Source organism: Culex quinquefasciatus, chromosome 1 (genome assembly GCF_015732765.1).
Source record: "Culex quinquefasciatus strain JHB chromosome 1, VPISU_Cqui_1.0_pri_paternal, whole genome shotgun sequence".
Classification (NCBI taxonomy): Eukaryota; Metazoa; Arthropoda; class Insecta; order Diptera; family Culicidae; genus Culex; species Culex quinquefasciatus.
In genome coordinates this window covers 68,563,196-68,586,743 of record NC_051861.1, presented here as the reverse complement: position 1 = coordinate 68,586,743, position 23,548 = coordinate 68,563,196, and the positions used below count along the sequence as shown (strand labels likewise).

At 33.4% G+C, this 23,548-nt stretch overlaps 1 protein-coding gene across 11 annotated transcripts in view; it reads right to left on the bottom strand.

The window, feature by feature from the left end:
* Positions 1 to 23,548, bottom strand: part of LOC6044003 (teneurin-a) — a 318,915-nt gene that overhangs the window by 175,086 nt on the left and 120,281 nt on the right. For 4 of the 11 annotated variants that reach the window (XM_038249802.1, XM_001861546.2, XM_038249809.1 and 1 more), the window contains exons 1-2: positions 18,789 to 18,991; positions 16,934 to 17,274 (exon numbers count right to left, since the gene is read on the bottom strand). The exons of 2 other annotated variants lie outside the window; for them this stretch is intronic. In XM_038249802.1, the coding sequence (XP_038105730.1) occupies positions 16,934 to 17,073 (140 nt within the window). In that variant the 5' untranslated portion in view covers positions 17,074 to 17,274; positions 18,789 to 18,991. Of the gene's footprint in view, positions 1 to 16,933; positions 17,275 to 18,788; positions 18,992 to 23,548 lie in introns of those variants that run through there. 5 more of the 11 variants (XM_038249805.1, XM_038249806.1, XM_038249804.1 and 2 more) reach the window with 5 other exon arrangements.

The window sequence follows — 23,548 nt, the reverse complement described above, 5'->3', positions numbered from 1 at the left end:
TTTAGAAAAAAAATTAGAATTAAGTTAAATCAGTTAAATTTATTAAATTTAGTTTAATTAAGCAAAATTGAGTTAATTTCAGATAAAAAAATTAAATCGTTTTTTTTATTTTAGTTTAATTTGACCAAATTTTGTTAAATTAAGTTGTGTTCAGTTAAATAATAAAATAAAATTAAGTAAAATTAAGTAAAATTAAGTAAAATTAAGTAAAATTAAGTAAAATTAAGTAAAATTAAGTAAAATTAAGTAAAATTAAGTAAAATTAAGTAAAATTAAGTAAAATTAAGTAAAATTAAGTAAAATTAAGTAAAATTAAGTAAAATTAGGTAAAATTAAGTAAAATTAAGTAAAATTAAGTAAAATTAAGTAAAATTAAGTAAAATTAAGTAAAATTAAGTAAAATTAAGTAAAATTAAGTAAAATTAAGTAAAATTAAGTAAAATTAAGTAAAATTAAGTAAAATTAAGTAAAATTAAGTAAAATTAAGTAAAATTAAGTAAAATTAAGTAAAATAAGGTAAAATTAAGTAAAATTACGCAAAATTAAGTAAAATTAAGTAAAATTAAGTAAAATTAAGTAAAATTAAGTAAAATTAAGTAAAATTAAGTAAAATTAAGTAAAATTAAGTAAAATTAAGTAAAATTAAGTAAAATTAAGTAAAATTAAGTAAAATTAAGTAAAATTAAGTAAAATTAAGTAAAATTAAGTAAAATTAAGTAAAATTAAGTAAAATTAAGTAAAATTAAGTAAAATTAAGTAAAATTAAGTAAAATTAAGTAAAATTAAGTAAAATTAAGTAAAATAAGGTAAAATTAAGTAAAATTAAGTAAAATTAAGAAAATTAAGGTAAAATTAAGTAAAATTAGGCAAAAATAAGAAAAATTAGGCAAAATTAAGCAAAATTTAATAAAATTAAGTAAAATTAAGTAAAATTAAGTAAAATTAAGTAAAATTAAGTAAAATTAAGTAAAATTAAGTAAAATTAAGTAAAATTAAGTAAAATTAAGTAAAATTAAGTAAAATAAAGTAAAATAAAGTAAAATAAAGTAAAATTAAGTAAAATTAGGTAAAATTAAGTAAAATTAAGTAAAATAATCAAAAATTAGTAAAATTAAAAAAAATTAAGTTAAATTTAGTAAAATTAAGTAAAATTAAGCAAAATTAAGTAAAATTAAGTAAAATTAAGTAAAATTAAGTAAAATTAAGTAAAATTAAGTAAAATAATCAAAAATAAGTAAAATTAAAAAAAATAAGTAAAATTAAGTAAAATTAAGTAATATTAAGTAAAATTAAGTAAAATTAAGTAAAATTAAGTAAAATTAAGTAAAATTAAGTAAAATTAAGTAAAATTAAGTAAAATTAAGTAAAATTAAGTAAAATTAAGTAAAATTAAGTAAAATTAAGTAAAATTAAGTAAAATTAAGTAAAATAATCAAAAATTAAGTTAAATTTAGTAAAATTAAGTAAAATTAAGTAAAATTAAGTAAAATTAAGTAAAATTAAGTAAAATTAAGTAAAATTAAGTAAAATTAAGTAAAATTAAGTAAAATTAAGTAAAATTAAGTAAAATTAAGTAAAATTAAGTAAAATTAATTAAAATTATGTAAAATTAAGTAAAATAATCAAAAATTAGTAAAATAAAAAAAATTATGTAAAATTAAGTAAAATTAAGTAAAATTAAGTAAAATTAAGTAAAATAAAGAACAATTAAGTAAAATGAAGTAAAATTAAGTAAAATTATAAAAATTAAGTAAAATTAAGTAAAATTAAGTAAAATTAAGTAAAATTAAGTAAAATTAATTAAAATTAAGTAAAATTAAGTAAAATTAAGTAAAATTAAGTAAAATGAAGTAAAATTAATAAAAATTAAGTAAAATTCAGTAAAATTAAGTAAAATTAAGTAAAATTAAGTAAAATTAAGTAATATTAAGTAAAATTAAGTAAAATTAAGAAAAATTAAGCAAAATTAAGAAAAATAAATAAAAATTAGGTAAAGATAAGCAGTATCATTTAAATTACGTAAAATTAAGTGAAATTAGGTAAATATACGTAGCATTGAGTAAACTTAAGTAAAATTAAGCATTAAGTCAAATTGAGTAAAATTTAGTAAATATAGTAAAATTAAGTTAAATAAAGTAAAATAAAGTAAAATAAAGTAAAATAAAGTAAAATAAAGTAAAATAAAGTAAAATAAAGTAAAATAAAGTAAAATAAAGTAAAATAAAGTAAAATAAAGTAAAATAAAGTAAAATAAAGTAAAATAAAGTAAAATTAAGAATTTTCGTATTTGAATATTTTTTTATTTTTGTTTTATTGTATTTTTGTATTTTTGTTTTTTTGTATTTTTGTATTTTTGTATTTTTGTATTTTTGTATTTTTGTATTTTTGTATTTTTGTATTTTTGTATTTTTGTATTTTTGTATTTTTGTATTTTTGTATTTTTGCATTTTTGTATTTTTGTATTTTTGTATTTTTGTATTTTTGTATTTTGTATTTGTATTTTTGTATTTTTGTATTTTTGTATTTTTGTATTTTTGTATTTTTGTATTTTTGTATTTTTGTATTTTTGTATTTTTGTATTTTTGTATTTTTGTATTTTTGTATTTTTGTATTTTTGTATTTTTGTATTTTTGTATTTTTGTATTTTTGTATTTTTGTATTTTTGTATTTTTGTATTTTTGTATTTTGTATTTTTGTATTTTTGTATTTTTGTATTTTTGTATTTTTGTATTTTTGTATTTTTGTATTTTTGTATTTTTGTATTTTTGTATTTTTGTATTTTTGTATATTTGTATTTTTGTATTTTTGTATTTTTGTATTTTTGTATTTTTGTATTTTTGTATTTTTGTATTTTTGATCGACTATAACATAGTTTAAAAAGCCTGGAAACTATAGAAACATCCAAAAAACTTGCTGGACTACCAAAAACGTACCAAGAATAGCGGAAAGTCATGCTACACCAGCAAAAATCTTTTGAAAATAAAAAAACAACTTTACAGACAGCAAGGGATTTTAAAAGGATTTCGAAATTACCAGTTAAAACAGTCGAAAAATTAGCTGGACTTACCGAAAAACGAAGCAAGAACAAAAAAGAAACGAGCTAAATCAGCAAAAAGGCTGGGTGAACAATGCGTGCTTTGCAGGCAGCAACGGAGGCTTTTGAAAGAAAACTTGTAGAAATAGTGGAAAAATTAGCTATTCCAACCAAAACACCTACCAAGAATAGTGGCAAAGTTAGCTAAACTAGCTAAAAGATGTGTGAAAATACCTGGCTTCGCAGCCATCAATGGAAAATTTTGAGAATGATTCCAAAAACTAGTTGAAACAGCATAAAAACTTGCTGGGCTGACTATAAAACTTCCTAGAATACCATAAAATCTAGCTAAAATAGCTAACAGACCTTCTCAAAACATACAGCTTTTGAGACTGACAGCATTTTTCCAGCTTGCAAATTAGTAAAATTTACTAAAAATTTAGCTGGATTTATCATTTTAGGACCTGGATCCAGCTGTCAAATCCAGGATTTATTTTTAGGATTTCCAGCTAAAAAAATTGGTGGTTGAAAAAACAACCAATTTTTTTAGGATTTTTAACCGAAATTTAGTAAGATTCACGATAAACCTTCTTTCCGTGTGGGAAAGATCTTTGGACCTGAACATCATTTTCGAAAAGTCCACAAAAGTCCATATTAACACTAAATTGCTCATAAACTTTGATAATGTGTCAGAATTCAATATTTTACCTCATCGAATAAGTCTTTTCATTAACCATCCGAGGTGTGTCGCATCTCGAACATCAATTTCATCTAAATCTTTTAAATCCCATAGATAGCTGAAGCGGTTGATTCAAAAATATATTGCTGAACAGATATCGCTAAAAAAAGAATACCTCGCAGTACTGCCGGCACTGCTCATGGATAAAATACTATGACTTTCATTCATTCATATTCATGCTGCGAACCGCTATTGCTTTTTTAAAAATAGAATCCAGCTCTTTTTGCCCTACTTTGCTGTTAATCATTACGCACTCAATCAAGTAAAATATTTTCATAAGAATTAACATATGTTGAGAATAAATCATAACCAGTCTGTCCATATTGTTTCAACTTGAGTGCTGGTGCGTACACCGTACTGATGAAGACACTCATTAGTAAAAAATAGGACCAGGAATCATGTTTTCTTTAGAATATTAAATGGTTTCACTTTTTCACGAAAAAATTCATACTATTTTTTTATATTCTACAGCTACAATCTTATATTAACTTGACTGCTAGAACAAAAAAAAAGAAAATTGTTCATTTCTCAAAAATTTAGTTCTGTTAGTTCAATATTGTATTTGGGTAATCATATTTCAAGCAAAGTCTCCAGACTGCATGACAACGTTAAAAATAGGGTTAGGACTAAACCCCCCAACTCTTTAATCAGACACACTTGAACGTGATGACAAAATGGAACGATCTGTCTGAAGACGTAGAACAAAATCATGTGTGTTTTATATTGTTTACATTTCCCTCAGGCAGTTGCTTGTAAATATTTCGGATTGTAAGTGTGATTTCTGCGTTAGCGTGCGTTGTAAAAGTGTGTAACCTCTGTATAGTACAAGTGAGCATAAGTTGTTTAGAGAAATGTCCCCAGAAAAAAATCATGTTTTTATGGCTTTAATTGTGCCAATTTTGAGCAGTATTGGTTGAGATTAAAAAAAGGTTAGGTCGTTAGCTCAGTCCAGGTGTAGGAGTCGTCTCCCTGGGTCCTGCCTCGGTGGAGTCGCTTGTAGGCAGTTGGACTAACAATCCAAAGGTCGTCATTTCGAATCCCGGGGTGGATGAAAGCTAAGGTGTAAAAGAGGTTTGCAATTGCCTAAACAATCAAGCCTTCGAACACCTAGTGTCGAGTAGAAATCTCGCAATCGAGAACGCCAAGGCAATGCTATAGAGCGAATAATTTGATTTGTTTTTTTGGTTGAGATTACACGAACAACAATCAGTTTGCGATAACGTGAACAGGCGTTCATGAAATCCACGAATTGTGATTGGAAACTATATAATATATTTCTCAAACAAAAGTTGTGACCGAGTCACTTAGCTTAGTGGTAACGCTTTGCCTCGTAAGCGGTAGATTGTGGTTCAAATCGCGGCTCGGACCAACACAACTGGTGATCGTTTCCTTTCTGGATTCGATTGCTCAGTAAAGGGAAGGTAGTGTATCTTCACAAACTGGACCTTATAAAGACACATTAGGAAGACAAACTATGGAATGTTAACATTAACCTTAACATGTTAACTTTAAGTTGATTATCAAAATGCCGGCCCCGATACTCTTCACGGGTGTTCCCTCAGGAACAGTGGGGAAAAAAATGCATGTATGTTTTATATTAAATTGCAAATTGTAAGCACAGGCACCTTCAAACAATGCGGGTTTTGTCACATAGTTACCAGTTGTCTTGAAATTAGAAAAATAGTACCAGCTGTAAAATGTACTTGTGCCCATTTAAAATGTTGCTCCAGAACTATGGTCCCCTTTTCTAAACTATTGTAAGTGTGATTTATGCGTTACGTAATTGCTGGTAAGTGTTTTTTACACACTTTTTAAAATTGTAATGCAAACAATTTAAATTGACAACAACGTTTAACCATGAGTCAACTCTAGAGGAACACGAGAAAAAGGCGGATACGCATTTTAACAGTTATTACTGTTTTGCTTACTCTCAATCTTCAAGTAACTTTTTCACAAAATGTTAAGTGTTAAACAATAGCTGGCCTCCCCAGCTACCTTCAAACAGTGCGGGTTTTGTCACATAGTTACCAGTTGTCTTGAAATTAGAAAAATAGTACCAGCTGTCAAAATGTATTTGCGCCCTTTTAAAATGTTGCTCCAGAACTATGGTCCCCTTTTCTAAACTAGCTGTATAGAAAGATACTTTCCGCCGAAAAGGCCATGAAAAAATCCATTAAAATACCTCTGTGTCGGGCTGATAAAACAAAGCTTTATCGTTGTGAACTGTAATATAAGCAATTTAATCTTAATTTTGGGACCCAATTGAAGGCTCATGCTCGCAAAGCAAATTTTAATTTTGATGTTCGAAGGTAAATTGACCCTTCGGTTGGGGACGATTAGTGTTGTGACAAATACGTTGTTGCGGTTCAAAATGCATTTACTGTGGATAGCCTTTGCATCATGATATTAAATAGTGGCCAGTCCACCACTCTCTATCTTTCAGAAATTTAACGAAAGATGAACCACAAGAGATGGGGAAGAGAGAGGGACACTGAAAAGTACAATATATATGTTAATGTCATTGAATAATAATAAATATTTATGATTTCTCCTGATATGTTCCATGTTTTGCTCTACTGCTTTAAGGACGTCTGAACGGGTGGACTGCGAGTGTAGAAAACTGTAATATATGACATCTCACGCAGAGAACACGAAATCATGAAATTTCGAGCTATATTGCATTTGAGCCAGGGTGAGAAAATATAACTGTGATGGGACATTTTTCTTGTTCTCGTTCTACTATTTTTTTTTCACAAAACCCCACAGATTTTATTTAAACTGTTTATAATTTCCAATTTGATAAAATCATATAATTGGCCCCCAGCAAAAAAGATATGCGTCGCACCTCTCGACGCCCAAGACATTTGAATTTGCTGGGGCCATTTTTTCGAAAAAAATGCCAAACTTTGAAGGCCTGTACGAAGCTCTAGGCTGCTCAAAACTTCAATGTTATATATACCAAAACATGCGCAAGGATCTTGCCTACACGCCAGATGTTTCTGATATACGCAAAAAAGCAAAGCAATCCACTTTAACGACCCCGGGTCTTTTGTGGTCTCTGTTGCAAGTTTCTGCTCATTTCTAGGCGTCCGAAGGTTATGTGTGGTGGGTCACTCAAAACCTCTTTTACGCTAATGGACCGACGTTTTACTTCCCCATCCGATAGAAGGCGTGATCAGGCAAATCTCGTCTCGAAAAATGCCCCGGGTCCGTCTGGGATTGAACCCAGGCCATACTGGGGTGAGAGGCTACCACGCTAACCACTGCGCCACCGAACCCGGTATACGCATTGGTGGGCAAAATGCCTCAGAAATAGACATTTTTGCAAAAAAAAAAAAACATTTTTACGGGTTAAATCCCATTTAAAATTGAAAGGCGGAGCGCCAGCTCCTGTTACGTCCAATTAAGCTCATATTTGGGATTTGGGCTCAGTAGGCCCACCGGAACCAGCCCCTGAATTCCCGCCAAAAAGTCATTTTTGTTACACTCTAATATTTACATTAGCTTCATTTAAAATTTACATTAGATTCATTAGAAATTTACATAAGATTCATTCATGGACCCCGCGGCGCGGTGGTTAGCGGCTTCGGCTGCCGATCCCTCATGTGTGCTAAGGGGCCCGGGTTCGATTCCCGCCCATCTCCTCTGGGTGTTCTGTGTTTGTCCCGTTTAGTTAGTAAATACAGTCTGAGAAGACGGTGTGTTTGTCTATTAAAAAAATGTACATTAGATTCATTGGAAATTTTCCTTAGTTTTGCTGGAATGATTCAAATCAACTTATTCTGATTGGCAAATGGAAATGAGAAACTCGACTTGGATTGCAGTAGGAAAAGGGTGTGGCCATAGAGTAACCCAGAGTGCCCAGTCCGAAAAAATGTCATTGAATTTTTTGGCTCCATAAGGTTTGCTGGTAGCCAAGTTGAACCAAAAATCAAGAGGGAGTGCGAACTCTGTCTTGCTCTGTGGTGTGGCCTATGTTCTATTTTAAAATTATTAAAGCGGGCAGCAAAAGAAAATTCTCATTTTAAAAAGATGTTTCACAGGTAGGGGTAGCTTTTTCGATGACTGTCAAGTGAAATTACGCTGGATAGGAATTGAACGGACGACAGGTAGGATGTTCGGTGTTACTGCTGCTACCCGCTGCCGACTGAGCCATCTTCGCATTTTCAAAACAAGCGGCTACAACATCAATTTTTTCAGGTCGAGGCTCAGGCAGTGGGCCAGGGAAGTATGAGAGCGATAGAAAGAGAACCAAATACAACTATATTTAGTTTGGGTAGTTTTGAAGTCAATGTTTGGCAGAAATACATTGGATATACGATTTACATTAAATAAGAGTTTGCAAGAAGCCGAACACAGTTTCCATGCTCACCGTTTCCATTGGATTCATGATTTACATTAGATTTAAATGCATTAGAGTAATTTCCATGACTTTTTGCTGTTTACATCATATTTCAACATTATATTGAGTGAGTTTACATAAGAAACAAAAAATACGTGCTGTGTAAATTTACATATTTTTTTCTGTGTACTCGATTATCACAAATTGAAAAACGAACTTTTGCTCCTCGAACTGAACGAATTGGTTGCAATTTGAGTTTTTGCCCAGCTATTTATTTGTGTGACGGGACAACGAAAGGAGCAGATTTATGAAAAATAAACTCTTCTCCCATGCAATTGTTTGAAGACCTTATTTAGTCAATATTTTTGGCGTTTGAGGTAAGAAAACGCATTTAAAGCACATTGCAATTATTGTCAAAAATCACAGCATTGCCTTGGCGTTCTCGATTGCAAGATTCCTACTCGAAACTAGGTGTCCGAAGGCTTGATTGTTGAGGCAATTGCAAACCTCTTTTTACACCTGAGCATCCTTCCACCCCGGGATTCGAACTGACGATCTTTGAATTGTGAGTCCAACTGCCTACAAGCAACTCCACCGAGGCAGGACCCATGTAGACGACTCCTACACCTGGATTGAGCTAACAACCTAACCTCTAGATTAGACCGGGGCCAACATTTACTTCCCCATCCGACGGAAGGCGTGATCAGACAAATCTCGTCTCGAAAAATGCCACCGGGACCGTCTGGAATCGAACCCAGGCCGACTGGGTGAGAGGCAACCACGCTTACCCCTACATCACGGTTCCCGGCAAAAGTTGTGCAAATATTGTATCATAATTAAAATGAAACGATTGGGTGCCTTCGACTCCAGATCTCCGAAAAGGTCACGACTCTAACTCCGTCTTCAATAGGGGGATGGCGTCGCTATTTTTAGACCACGTTTTCCACTTTTTCTCATCGAAACCGACTACTTTATCGACATCATTTTGCTGGGCGAGATAGGACGCCGTCTATTTTTAGACGATGACTCAGAACTTTTACACTCTTGCACTTATAAAAACCAGGTGGCAGCACGATGTAACGCCACGTCCCTATAACAACTCCCATGCGTTGTTGTTGAAAATCCTTTGACTCAGACTCTGGATCCTAAAGATTCACTGACCGTATCCTGAAAAGTACCAGACTGTACCGACTTTCCTACTCCGACTCTGACTTTTCCAAATTTCTCAAAAAAAAATGCATTGTGCATCTTGTCGGCTATCAAACGAATTTAACATGACTGGATAATAAATGCAGCCATGGCCCCTTAACGTTGCCTTAAATCAATATTTTCTATATTTTATGTTCTTATTTGCGAACAAGGTTCTCTGAAATGAAATACCGCCTTAAATTGAATGTTAAAGACTCAATAACTCAAAGAAAGAATCTTGGAGAATTCCCAAGTAATAACAACCACTTAATTGAAGTTATAATTAAGTACTAAATCAGCACTGGAATGTTTGGAAGTAGTAAAGAAGCTTTGCGAAGGCCTCAGAGTACCAAAACTTTGCAGCATTACAAAACGAAGTTGACTTTATAGCTGTCGGCCACCATTACACTATGGGGTTTCAGGCGGCCATAAATCGAAAAACCGACATACTCTAATTATTTTTTTGGTATTTTTTTTCGAAAATAAACATTCTAACTAAGAAAAATCCGGAGTTTGAAAGTTGTAGGTTCAAAATTCACTGAATTGCAGACCTTCAAAGGCGAAAATGGTACACGCAGAAAAATAAGGCATATTTGAATCAACAAAACGTTTTGTTGATTTGAAAATCATAATTTTTGTTGAATCAACGCTAAACGTCAAAGCAGCTTTTTCAAAACAACAAAAAACTTTCGTGGAATCGAGAAAATCAAGGTTTGTTTCAACGCAAAATCGGCGTTGATTATATTCAACAAAAATTTTGTTGATTCAAACCTCGTACAGGCTGATTCTACAAAACTTTTTTCTGCGTGTAAGAAAAAACATGTTTTTTGACAAAAAAATGATTATTTTTCATAGTTGTACTGTGTAGCTGTTTATGTATTTTTTCCTGCATCATTATATATATTCAGAAAGGTAATTGATTCAACTTTTCAATAACATTTTACAAACACACTTTTACAGGCTAAAAAAAAATAATAAAAATCAAAAAAGATGGATTTTTATTCAAAATTTAGTTTTTTTCAACTTTGTTAATGGAGTACTTTTTTGTGTGCATTTGTGCGATCTGAAAATTTTGCAGCTTAAAATTTGAACTATGTCCTAACTTGTCTCCAAATTTCAAAGTGCACTTATGTGCACTTTTTGAGTTATGCCATTTTGAACATTTTGATTCATGCAAGAAAATTAATGATTTCGCGTATACGCTTGGTTAAAATCACATTATTTACCTGCGGAGGCAGAAATGACGTACCTGCTATGTATGTTTTGAAATTGATTTGATATTCATGACTTTGTTGGTACTTAGGTACGTTTAATAAAATTAGAAATTCCTATTCTAAGTATTTTACAGAAACGATTCGTCGAATATTCATATCAGTTCGTTGTTGTGTTCTTTTGAAAGTATGGATAATAATACCGTAGTGTCCCTGTACGATATAACGAAGCACTATTCTGAAAACGTGAGAACTGCTTTCGAGTATATTTGTAAGAATTACAACATTGCAGAACCATCACATGATCAACTCAGGAAAAACCCACAGAGGAAAAACTACGCATGCTGTTCTGTAGCTTCAAAACGAGGTATACAAAAGCCCATAGAAGAAGTTCATATTTGAAGTAATCTAACGACAATCGGTTACAGTCATCCCACATATTCGGAACACCCACAAATTCGGAACACTTTTGTGGTAATTTGACAATTGGATGCAAAATGCAACTTTTCTGTCGTCCCTGCTATTTTTAGGACCTTTATTTTGACATTCTCTTGCTATTTCACTAGCAAAAGTAGTTCATTTTGAACAAAAAACTGCATTTCGAGACTATTTTATTCAGCGCTGCAAAACACTGCCTCCAAATTGCCTGTTCCATAATTGTGGGATATTATTGTGCCTCCCACAATGGTGGAACACCTCAATTTAATTGATATTTTCACAAAAAAAGTTATCAGACCATATTTAAAACATTACTAAGCTTGAGTTTTATTGGTTTCAGAGTGTGAAGTCATTATTTTATAAAAAATATGTTCTCCTGGAGAGAAAAAAAAGTTTGTTTACATCGTAAGAAAAAAGTGTTCCGAATTTGTGGATTTCCAGGGTAAATGTTTTTCGTAAAAAACATGATATAAAACGTAAAAATATACAGCCGGTCTATACATCAATCGAAAGATCGCAAGAAAAGCTTTCAAATGAAGGTAAAAGCAAATCATTATGTTCAATTATCGATTTTTCATGATTTGTTGAACACTGGCCGATCTGTAAACTGTTCCGAATATGAGGGATGACTGTACATAGTGATTTTGATTTAGAAGAATTTATCGTGGAAAACGTGAATTTTGCTAGTGGATCAACCAAAAACGTGTACGAGAATCCATACAATGTTCCATAAAATAAACCGTCTAAAATTCTAAAACACCGCAAAAATCAAATTTTAATTGGAGGGGATGGGGGTCTTCAAAGAGAGGTGGATTTAAACTCAAGAAAAAGAGGAGGGAGATTGAACGTAAATCAGAAACTTTAACATAGCATAAACCGCCATTCCGTGCATCAAATAGACAGAGCAAGAATATTAAAATTCACCACTTTAATGCATGTGGCCTCAAATATATGAAAAAATCGAAAATTAAACTTTTTTTTTGGAAAAATATCAAAATTCATTTGTTTTCATTATACTAAGTACAAACAGCACAAAAAAGTCACAAAAAAGCAAAAAAATATTTTTGGCCGCTCGCTTATATGGAAATACCCCATAGTGCATTACTAGTACCAACCACTAGTGTCTTCGTTTTTTTTCAACAAGGACTTCGCCGCCCTGGGCTCCTAAGTGTATGAAAGTATGGCACGGAGCGACGGCGCCGAATACCCATATTTACACAAAGAATTTTAGAGCGCCCGCCGTGGGAATCGAACCGGCGACCTCTGGATTGTGAGTCCAGTGCGCGGTCCGCAGCATTACAACTGGCATTAAATGACCATTTACGACCTAGAAAATGTGCTTCTAAGCATTTGATGTTTAAGCCAAATTTTTCAAAACATATGCCTAAAGGATAAAGGACATAATCAAAAGTTCTCTGGTAAATTGAATGACTTTTCTCACAAGCAAAAGCAGCTTTCCGGAAGTCTGATACAATTTGTGAAATTTTGCCAACCGTGGACCAAGCACTCCTCGGAAAAGCAGTTCACGTTAGCCATTAGCCAGTGCTTCTCCCTATTAACCCCAAGCCTTCTGTAATTGATTGTACTGCACTTGAGACGAAACAGCAGTAAGAAAGTCTTCCTGAATGTTCGATGCATCAACCACATCGATTAAAACTTTCAAAACTAACACTCATTGCAGAATATATCAGTTGGCATCCAGGAGATCGACGAAAAAAAAGCAAGAATAACATCAAAGTGTCACACTCACACATGAAACGCAACAGGAGAAAAAAAAGGAGGCCCACCACCAAGAGTGTGGAGCAGCTGTTCTTTTTTTCCCCAGCCTTGACGTCGATAAAGCAGTTTATTTTTGTTCGAGCTTCAGTGAGGCATTAAATCGGTATCACTGTGCGCCACTTGAAATATTTCTAAAGGAAAAAGTGCTGATTTAATGTTTTGAAGCATTATTTGCTAATATTAAATGCAAATATAATGCTGATTTAATGCCACTATTTAGTGCCTCGCGGTTACTTGGGTTTAGTGTTCATAGATAATCCCCAAACCATTTCTTATTATAATAGGGACGTGGCGTTACATCGTGCTGCCACCTGGTTTTTTTAAGTGCAAGAGTGGAAAAGTGCTGAGTCATCGTCTAAAAATAGACGGCGTCCTATCTCGCCCAGCAAAAAGAAGTCGATAAACTAGTCGGTTTCGATGCGAAAAAGTGGAAAACGTGGTCTAAAAATAGCGACGCCATCCCCCTATTTATAAATTAAACACAACCGAATACCCCATTGTCTGGCCCAGTGGTGTAGGGGTAAGTGGTTGTCTCTCACCCAGTCGGCCTGGGTTTGATCCCAGAAGGTCCCGGTGGCATTTTTCGAGACGAGATTTGTCTGATTGATCACCCCTTCCGTCGGATGGGAAGTAAATGTTGGCCCCGGACTAACCTGAAAAGGTTAGGTCGTTAGCTCAGTCCAGGTGTAGGAGTCGTCTCCCTGGGTCCTGTCTCGGTGGAGTCGCTGGTGGCATTTGGACTAACAATCAAAAGGTCGTCATATTTTTTATTGATAATCACGCAACAAGTCAGAAAGTTTACTTCAAGAAAAACAATGTAATTGTGCCAATGCCGAAGTGTAAGCAGTCTATCCTGCTCGGTCTCATCGTAAACATTAACTGACGTGAGCAGGATAGACTCTTTGTTTACACATCGACATTGGCCCATTTACTTTACTTAAAAATTGTACTTAGCTTAGGAATTTGAATCAATGGAAATGAATCTGATCTTCTACAATGGAAAAGTAATCAAATTAGCATCTTGACTTGGAAAATTTTAAAATCTACGGTAGAGGAAATATACCCATTTTAATCAGTCTAAGCCGTTCGACCAATTCTCATCACTTTTGCCGTTTTCCTTTGTTAAATCAACATTTTCAGATGTATCAGCAATGGAGAGTTGCTTGCTCACTTTTATTTGAGCTATTTATTACTTTGGAACAGTCAAAAACACATTATGAAAGCTGCAATCCATGATCAAAGTGCTGATAGGCCGATAATAGAAATAGGCTGAAAAAGGGTATAGTTCCCCTAAGTCGATTTTTCCATATAGAAGGTAAACAAACAACTGTTTAGCAACGTGTAACATCCCAGCAAGTTTTCTATGTTGATTGTAGATAACAGCACTAAGTTACGTACTTTTTCTTCACAACTTATCTAATTACGCAACTTAGTAAACTGCCCATGTTCGCATAAATGTCCCATATGTAAAAACAAGCAAGCTGAGAAAAACGCATTTAAAGTTTGTAAGGTTACGTGTCAAGTTTTCAAAAAAACTGGATTTTCTCCTGATTTCTAGAACGAAGTACTGGATGTTATAGGCTCTTTTGAAAGAGCACACAATTTTGAACCAAACTGCATCAATATCTTGAAATTGATGAAAATGCATATGGGACATTTATGCGATCAGGGGCAGTAAAGTGATTGTAGATTGTAGATTTTGATCAAACGCGGTAGATTTTCTTGAAATATTTTTTAAAATTTAGCAGAGCATCTACCGCGATCACACAAAAAACTTTGATAGAAAAATATTAACCGCGATCTACGGCGAACAATTTTTTACAACGCCAACGAATTATTTCAAATAGGCCGCGGTAGATCAAAATCCGTTTAACAATACGGCTTTGGTGACGATTTCGGTGGCAATCTCGGTTTGTTTTGAACCTTCAATTGCGAGTTCACCGTACAGTTGTTTGAACCCATCTTGAACATTTGTCAAACCAAATAGTATCTGAAAAAAGTCCTTTTTTGACGCGGGTGAGAAAATTATGACAGAAGTTCAAACAAAATACGGTTAGAAATAAGAAGGAAGGAAGGAGAGAATAGCTTTAAATGGGAATTCCACAATTTCGTGATAATTTTTTTAAAGATTAAATCCAATGCTTAAAAGGAAAGTAATTTAGGTATATGATATTTAAAAAAAGTACTTTTGTTTTACGAAATTCGGAATATCTAATGATACGTGTCTTTAAATTATTATCTGTTAGCAATCAATCTGCTTACAATTTAAATTTTGAAATTTTTTTTTGGGGTTTTGGTGAAACATATTTAAAAATATATTAAAGATTTCTGTAAATTGCGGATGGACTCGATATCAAACAAAGTTGTAAAAAAAGGATTAAGTGTTTGTCACACAAAACCTGACGGTTGCAGCACCAATGGTTTTTAAATCTTTAGATCTATCCAGGGTTTTAAGCGAAGATGGCGTTTGAATGGTGAACGTCCGAAATGTCAAAATCACGCAGTGGTACCAATATTCCGAAAAAAGCGGTGTACGCACATCGGAAGGAACCGGTCAAGAAAAAATCAAATGGGCAGCAGCGGCAGCGCAAGCAAGTCAGAGAGGGTGAAGAAAAGCCCCAGGAAATCGCTCCCTCTCCTTTGTTCTGCTGTTCGTAAAGCTGTTTCTTGACCCCTTTCCTTCCGATCTGCATACTAGCATAAAAGTGTGCCATGGCATGACAGCCACATTTGTTTTCTAATGTTGGTGCTACTGCGCGATTTTGACATTTTGAATGTTCGCCATTCGAACGCCATCTTCGCTTAAAACCAGGATTTATTGAGTAGGGAGAGTGCCTTATTGTCCGACAATTAAATGTTAAATTCAAATGCAGTTTCTTTAGCGAATTATCTTTTACGCCGTGACATCATTTGACAGCTCGCGTGCACTGTTTACATGGTCTTCCTCAATTATCGACGATTTTACCTGAACAAAATCGTCGATCACATCGAATTGTAAACAACTAAGGCAAGCGGAGAGGATGTCGAGCCGCTGTCAGTGCGAGCCACTTCCATACGCTTGCGGTTGTGAGAACAGAAAGGAGAACTCGAGAGATAGCGTGAAAAATGAGACAGAAGATTCTCTCCGTTTGACCCAGGTAAACAATACACTCCTTTCTAACCTCAATACCAAAAGAAGCTTGATAACTGGTCCCCGCCAAAAAACAATAACTAATCAAAATTATGGAGTGGTTAGGGTTGCAAAAAGCATGCTAAACAAAAAATATACTTTTTTGCAATTCCGTCGTGAAACTACTAACTTTTCCTGTCATTCTTGAACGACGAAATAGCCTACTTTTCTGTACCAATAATAACAGAATCGAATAGCAACACTTTTCAAAATAAATGCTGAAAAGTTCTACTTTTCAGCACTGAAATTGGTGCTGAAAAGTTGAACTTTTCAGCACTTGTTTCGAAAAGTAACACTTTTCAACATTTTTTTGATTCAAACGATTTATTGACAAAATACATGAAAATTTGACATAAAATTTCACTCAATGGGTGTTTTTCGGAATTGCAAAAAATGTTGTATGGAACTCGTTGCAAAACTTGATTTTTTCAGCACTCTTCGTATTTATCCAACTCGGTGAACCTCGTTGGATAAATGTACGACTCGTGCTGAAAAAAACCTCTTTTTGCAACTTGTTGCATAAACTACTATTTTAGGTTCTTTCGAAATTTTAGGTTACACTAATCCCCCGAAGGTTTGACACGTTTCAGTCTAAACAGTTTGACGAACTGTTAATTTTACAAGGCGCTCACGTACACTATCAAAACAAACGGTAGTGTGTGCGTGTGTTCAAATATTTTACACTGTTGTGTTATTTTTCAGCTCAGTTACCGAACAAGTACTGTAGCGCTTACTTGGACATTCGTAAGATAAATACACTCAAACCCCGATGGTTTGACACCAACTGTTGTCAAACGAACGGGGTCACATTTTTAGTTTGACACCCCTTTTACACGGGGTTCACACACACTATCAAACGTTTGTTTTGATAGTGTGCTTGAGCGCCGTGTAAAAGTGACAGTTCGTCACTTTTTAGTTTGACTTTAACCAACCAACGGGGTACAAACTAAAAAAGTGTCAAACGAAAAAGTGACCAACCACCGGGGGTTGAGTGTATTGTAGTGTATGCATCCGGAATGAATTTCCTTCTCACCTGCTCGTGGTTTCGGTAGCGAAAGGTTCTGCGTAGATATTACGCACTGGGGGAACACGCTTCGGAAGAGGCGGCGGTTCTGCACTATATCCACCCATAATGGTGTCGCAGTCATTGTATCTCATCGATTTCATCGTCATTTTGGGTTATTTGACTGCTTCACTTCTTAAATCAGTACATCGAACTCACTGGATGGACACTTCAGTCCAAACCACTTTTAATTCTTTAATTTACGCATGTTTTCCATGATTCACAGTTTTCACTCCCGGAATATAGCACAAAACTCTTAAAATAGTTGTTTCTTCGCTCACAGTTATGCTTGTAGTGCTATAACACCCGTTCTATAAATAGTATTTCACATGTCATAAATTTATTATTCGTTTTTTTTTCTTAGCTTCGTGAGCTTTGGTTTAGTTGGAACTCTCTTGTAAGTTTATCAAGTAAAATTTCACGGGCAATTTTCAATATGCTGTTCCTGGTGATACAATGTATAACGAGTAATTCAAATGATCTGTCCTCGGTCGATTTGCTCTTGTGACACTATTTGGTCCATAAAGATTATGATTCAATTAGTCTTGATTTCGCTTCATTAAATTTTGATTTCATTACTTATATCACACTGCCGGCACTCTCTTTCAACTTGATTCCGGTCGAGTGCAATGTTCTCGTCCGTACTTTTTGCTAGTGTGTGCATACTCTCAATTCAAATTTATTTCAATTTCAAAGTGAGTATCCAAGAGCACACTTATGAGCTTGAAACTTGAAGCAACGTTCAATTGAGCATGGCACGGTGAACTTAACTCTAAACAGCTGTTGCTAGGTATGACAAGAAATCCGAAGGATCTGAAGCTGATGGGTAACATGTAATTTATAGCACCTATTAATGCTTTGCAAAAACAAGATCAATTGAATCTTACTTAGATGAATTGCACTTTATCGTCTGAAGAACATGCTTGGTGTGGCATTCAAGTCAGTTTCCAAGCGGCTCCAATTTAAGATTGTCAAAAAATGATTGAAGAAACTTGACTTCGTTATACATTTTATCGACATTGGTACACATTGATTACGTGTTTGGAAAAGTAATACCAAACCAGAAAAAACGGGCAGAAACACACTTTAGTATAAAAAAGGATTTCAAAGCAATTGATATTGGGTTTTTCTCTCTCCCACGAATTGCACTTTTCTTTTTGATGTTTTCTTCTTGAACTACAGTTATTCTTTTTTTCTTGTGAAGATCCCTACTCTTTGTTGTTCCTTTATATCAATACAAGCTGAGCGAAGAAAGCACACACGAAAGGAAACTTTGCTGTAAGATTCCGGCTGAGCGTATTTTTTGGTGATGCTCTATCTACCTGTGAATGTTCAACCTTCGTGTGGATGTGGTTCTCGAAGAGATTGCTATATATGTATAACCTGACCGAACATGGCGGAGAAAATTGAAACAGATGAATTTTTGTTCCAAGTTTGCGCTCGCTCGCAGAAAGTCTACGTTATGTAAGATGAAAAATGCTGCAACATATCGAACGGTTTTTCCAATTATTTTTTCAAACGCACTTTTCACACATTCATTCAAACCAATAATCAAACTTTGGATGAACTATTTAAACTTGAATTAATTTAATTTTCACATCGATTATTCACTTATGTGCTACAGTCGAATCTTTTATAAAACACTTGCCCTATTTTAGGGGTTTCAATCAATTTTTTAATCCAGACTTTTCATGTAGTATGAATGCACTCTTCGGACATTTTGTGCTGCCATTGCTGTATATTCAACACTATTGATCTCTTTATGAAACACTCCACTAAGCTTTTCTTGATTCTCGACAGCCAACCAAATTCGCTTCAAACCCACCATTCACTTTATCTCTTTCAAATCACAAACCAGTAGCTCAGCTTACATGAGTTTTGCAAATTTAATTTGTCCAGATTTGGGACATGATATTATGACAAATTTCATTGCATGAAACTCCCTTTTTAAAGTAAAACCCTGTATCCGGCACGGGTACATCCGTAAGGATATCCAACGAACGCAGAACCCCAAATTAAACTGATGTAAAAGCCACAGAACAAGCTCAGGCTCCTCTCTTTTTCTTCTCGAAAGTGAAACGGCACCAATACCAAGCTGCTCTGTGTATAAGTATGAATTACCGAATTTTGTCATTCTACACACCAATACAAATATATATATTCAAAGATTTTAGTAGAGTAAAAAAAACTTTCTCTCTTCAATAACAGTCAATTCAACCGCTTTTATAAGTTTTATTCCAAGTACGTTTTTAAATATTCTATAATGATTAATAATTTAATACACATTCATTGAATGAAATGTTCATCTATTTATTGTCCATTAGTAGTTGTAAAATATCCTAACGTCCTAGTATAGATGTAGCATAAGGAAAGGCACAACTTCACTTCTCATCAAAATTCTCTTTCTCAGCAATTATTTGTATACAAATAAATTTCTCCCGCTCTCTCTCTCTCTCTTTTTCTCTCTGTTGTGCTCTCAATATTTTGACTGTCATGCGCTTTGTGTGAACGAAAAAAGATTCGAAATTCGAAATTCAACATGCGCATTATAGTGCAGCAAGTGGTTTGATCACTTTTGTTATTATTATATTCCGTTGCATTAAAGCAATTTTCTTGAAGCGCTCCGATTCAAAACATTTGCAACAGATGTTGAAGGTATACAATTGAAATACTTTAACTTTAATCAAAAATGCATAATGTGTTGTTAAGGATAATGCAATTATGTATCAGCAAAGTAATCCAAAGATATTCAAATTGCAAGTTTTTTTTTATGAGAAACCAAACTGTTTTGAAAAAGTTATACTATTAAACTGTGTCTATTATCTAGTATTTTTCAATTTAATATATTCGGTAAATATTATGTATATGTTTCATTAGGGTGTAAAATGGTTGTAGTCGTCTAATTTTAGTGAGCCAGCAATTTCTTTTGGGGCCTTGAATAACTCCCCAAAGTATGGGAACGATTGGTTTAGTCCTCACTTTGCGCAAAGCGATTCAATTATCTAGGGCACGTTAACCATTAGTGGACCCCTTTCCTATAGTGGACCCTCTGAAGCGTTTTTGATGAAAAATTCAATAAAATCACAATTTCAAGCGTGTTGTTGTCTACAAATCTTTTATTTGGCATGTTCAGCATCATTTAAAACAATGTTGACTGACATTGAATCGTCCTTTTCACCAAAATAAGTGTTTTGAGTTCGACATCTGAAATCAACCATGGCCACTAGCATTTTCACAACAAAACAGCATTTATATTTTATCATTGAATTAACTATCCAAATATTTTTGACTGATCATTTAACTTCAGTAAGTCGAAATAATGTAAGTTTAAGGAACTTTACTAAAATAAAGCGAAGAACTGCTCATTTTCGAGCAAAAATTAGGGGGGTCCAATATAGGACAACGAAAATCCAAACATTTCCAAAAGTGGACCCCTGTAAATTTAACCTTCAAAAATGAAGAAAACGTTGTATTTAAGCAAAAGTTTGTCTTAAACATACAATAAATGCTTGTTGTAATCAACCTAAACGCATATTTTTCAATTATGAGTATAAATATAGCTGTTTTCATGTTAAAAGTACCAACAATTCTGAAGCCGTAAGAATTTAAAATTTATCGAAACTATAGTTAATTGTACTTAACTGAAGCATCATAAATGTAGTTTGAAATGATATTTTATAATAATAAATCAATAACAAAACATTTTTTTAAATAACAGCAACTGTAAAGCAACTGTATTGTTTAGTTTCGGTCCACCATTTATGTAATAAATATGGAAAAATTTGAATCAAAAAAACAGTAGTACAGTAGTTTTTGAAAAGTTTTCTCTGATCTTTTACGGAAATAAATGTGTTTAAATGTCTGTTAGATTTTTCCGTTGTTTAAAGCCAAATTTGTTAACAAAACATATTTTCTTATGATGAAAAGTGAGCAAAATCCATCTTTTATTCGTTATATCTATCATTAGACCTACACCATGCATCAAAACATCCAAAATCGTTTAAATTTGGTATAAAAATAACAGTTTGCCTATAGTGGACCCGGGTCCACAATCGGATTATGGACCCGGGTCCACTATAGGAAAAGGGGGTCCATAACAGGCAAAAAAACTTTTTTTTTCAAATGGCTATTTTTCTGCTCAAAAACGAATAACTGATGAAACAAATAGTAAAAATTGTTCAAAAGACTTCAGATTTCATTGTTTTGTACAGAGGGTTATGAAAAAGTGCTTAAAATATTAAAAAATTGTAAAAAATGTGTTTCGGCTCTACTAGGGGTCCACTAATGGTTAAAATACCAATGGTTAAAATACCAAAACCAGATTCATATTCGGATACTCTGGAACAGTGGTTCTCAACCTTTTTCGACCGATTCCCCCCTCGGCTGATATTCATGCCCAAATAACTCGCATAGGCATTTGGAAGGTGTTAGCTCTGCCGAGCTTCGGTGATCCATTTCTACGCTGGCTAGCCGAGCGCGAGGTACCTCCGCTGAATCGACAAGCCCCGCCCTAAAGAACGTTTGCATCAATTTGATCAAAACGTTATTCAGAACCTCCGGACCCTCATCAAATGGACAAAGATCCAGCGCGTATATAATTGTTAGCAGTAAGCAGTAGAGCAGTTCTCTACGGAATCGGTCTTTTTTCTTTAATTTTAATTTTTGTATTTTTTAATCCAGCTGAAACTTTTTTGGTGCCTTCGGTATGTCCAAAGAGGCCATTTTGCATCATTAGTTCGTTCATATAATTTTCCATACAAATATGGCAGCTTTCCATACAAAAATGATATGTGAACATTCAAAAATCTGTATCTTTTGAAGGAATTCTTTGATCGATTTGGTGTCTTCAGCAAAGTTGTAGGTATGGATATGGATTACAATGAAAAAAAAAAATGAAACACGGTAGAAAAATTATTTGTGATTTTTAATTTAACTTTTTGTCACTAAAATTTGATTTGCAAAAAAACACTATTTTTTTCTAGATTTTTTTATATGTTTTAGAGGACATCAAATGCCAACTTTTCAGAAATTTCCAGAATGGGCAAAAAATCTTTGACCGAGTTATGATTTTTTGAATCAATTCAGATTTTTTCAAAAAATCGAAATATTGGTCGCAACAACCTCCATTTTGCGATGTAAAATCGAATTTGCAATCAAAAAATACTTTAGTGAATTTTTGATAAAGTGCACCGTTTTCAAGTTATAACCATTTTTAGGTCACTTTTTGAAAACAGTCGCAGTTTTTCATTTTGTAAAATTAGTGCCCATGTTTACCCACCTTTGAAAGTAAAGCTGAGAAAATTCTCTATATTTTGCTTTATTGAGCTTTGTTAATACGACCCTTACCCAGTTAACTCAATCGAATTCTGAAACGGAATCTAATTAGAATCGTATACAAATTCCGTTTCAAACGCAACAACCGGTTCCGTGTTCGAACCGGTTGTTGCGTTTGAAACGGAATTTGTGTACGATTCTAATTAGATTCCGTTTCAGTATTCGGATTGATTTGACTGGGTAGTTGCTGTGATATTGCCATGCAAAGGTTATAAAACAGGAAAATTGATGTTTTCTAATGGTACGTTCGTTTGAAGAGCCGGTGCGGCACTGAGTGCCGCACTCGTCGAGTGCCAGTTTTGGTTCAAACGAATGGTCCAGTTTTGCTCTCAGTTTTTATGCTTGTGTGCGTGCGTGGTGTTTTGTTTTGGTTCAAAAAACGTCAGTCAAAATGCGATCGTTGCAAATTGAACGTACTTCCGCGCTGGTATTAATGGTGTATGTCGTATCCTGTCTCAGGAACGATCATTGGAACCCGGAAAGCGGTTCGTAAGAACCTGGAGCTTACTTATGGTTTGAGATGGCCGTTTTCTAATGAGCTTCAGGTTTACTAGCAAGAGTGACAGTTACCAACGAAATTCCATAAACCTGATGTTCTTCAAATATTCTTTAAATAATAAAATTAAAAATGAGTATTATAGAATTTAAAAATATATATATATTTTTAATGATTATACCAATTTAAAGAAATATATGTCATTAATAAATTTTGGAATTGAAAAAATTTCTATAATTTTATTAAATTTTTACACTGGAAGTTCATATTTTTGGTTAAAGTTAGATTTTTGGGATTTTTTTCAATACTGGAATTTAAGAACCTAAAAAAACGGGATTTCAGGAATGTTAGAAGCGAGGTTAAAAGTATTAGAAATTTTAAAATAGTTTAGATTTTTTTGTTATTTTCACAAATTTAAGTATTCGTGGAATATTTAGATTTTCTGAAATTCCTGAAACTTAAGAATTTTTGGAATTAGAAGATTACAGAAATTCTCAAAATTTATATATCCAGAAATACCCAAAATTATCAAATTTCAAAAATTGCTTAAATTCTAAAAAAAATCCTGAAATTCCGTAAGCATTTAAAGTTTATAAAAATAAACCATAATTTCAAATAATTGAAGAATACAGTAGAGCAATTCTCTACCAAACCCGGAAATGGATTTTATTTGTATTTTTTGATTTGGCTCAAACTTTGTGGGGGCCTTCCCTATGACCAAATAAGCTATTTTGCGTCATTGGTTCACCCATACA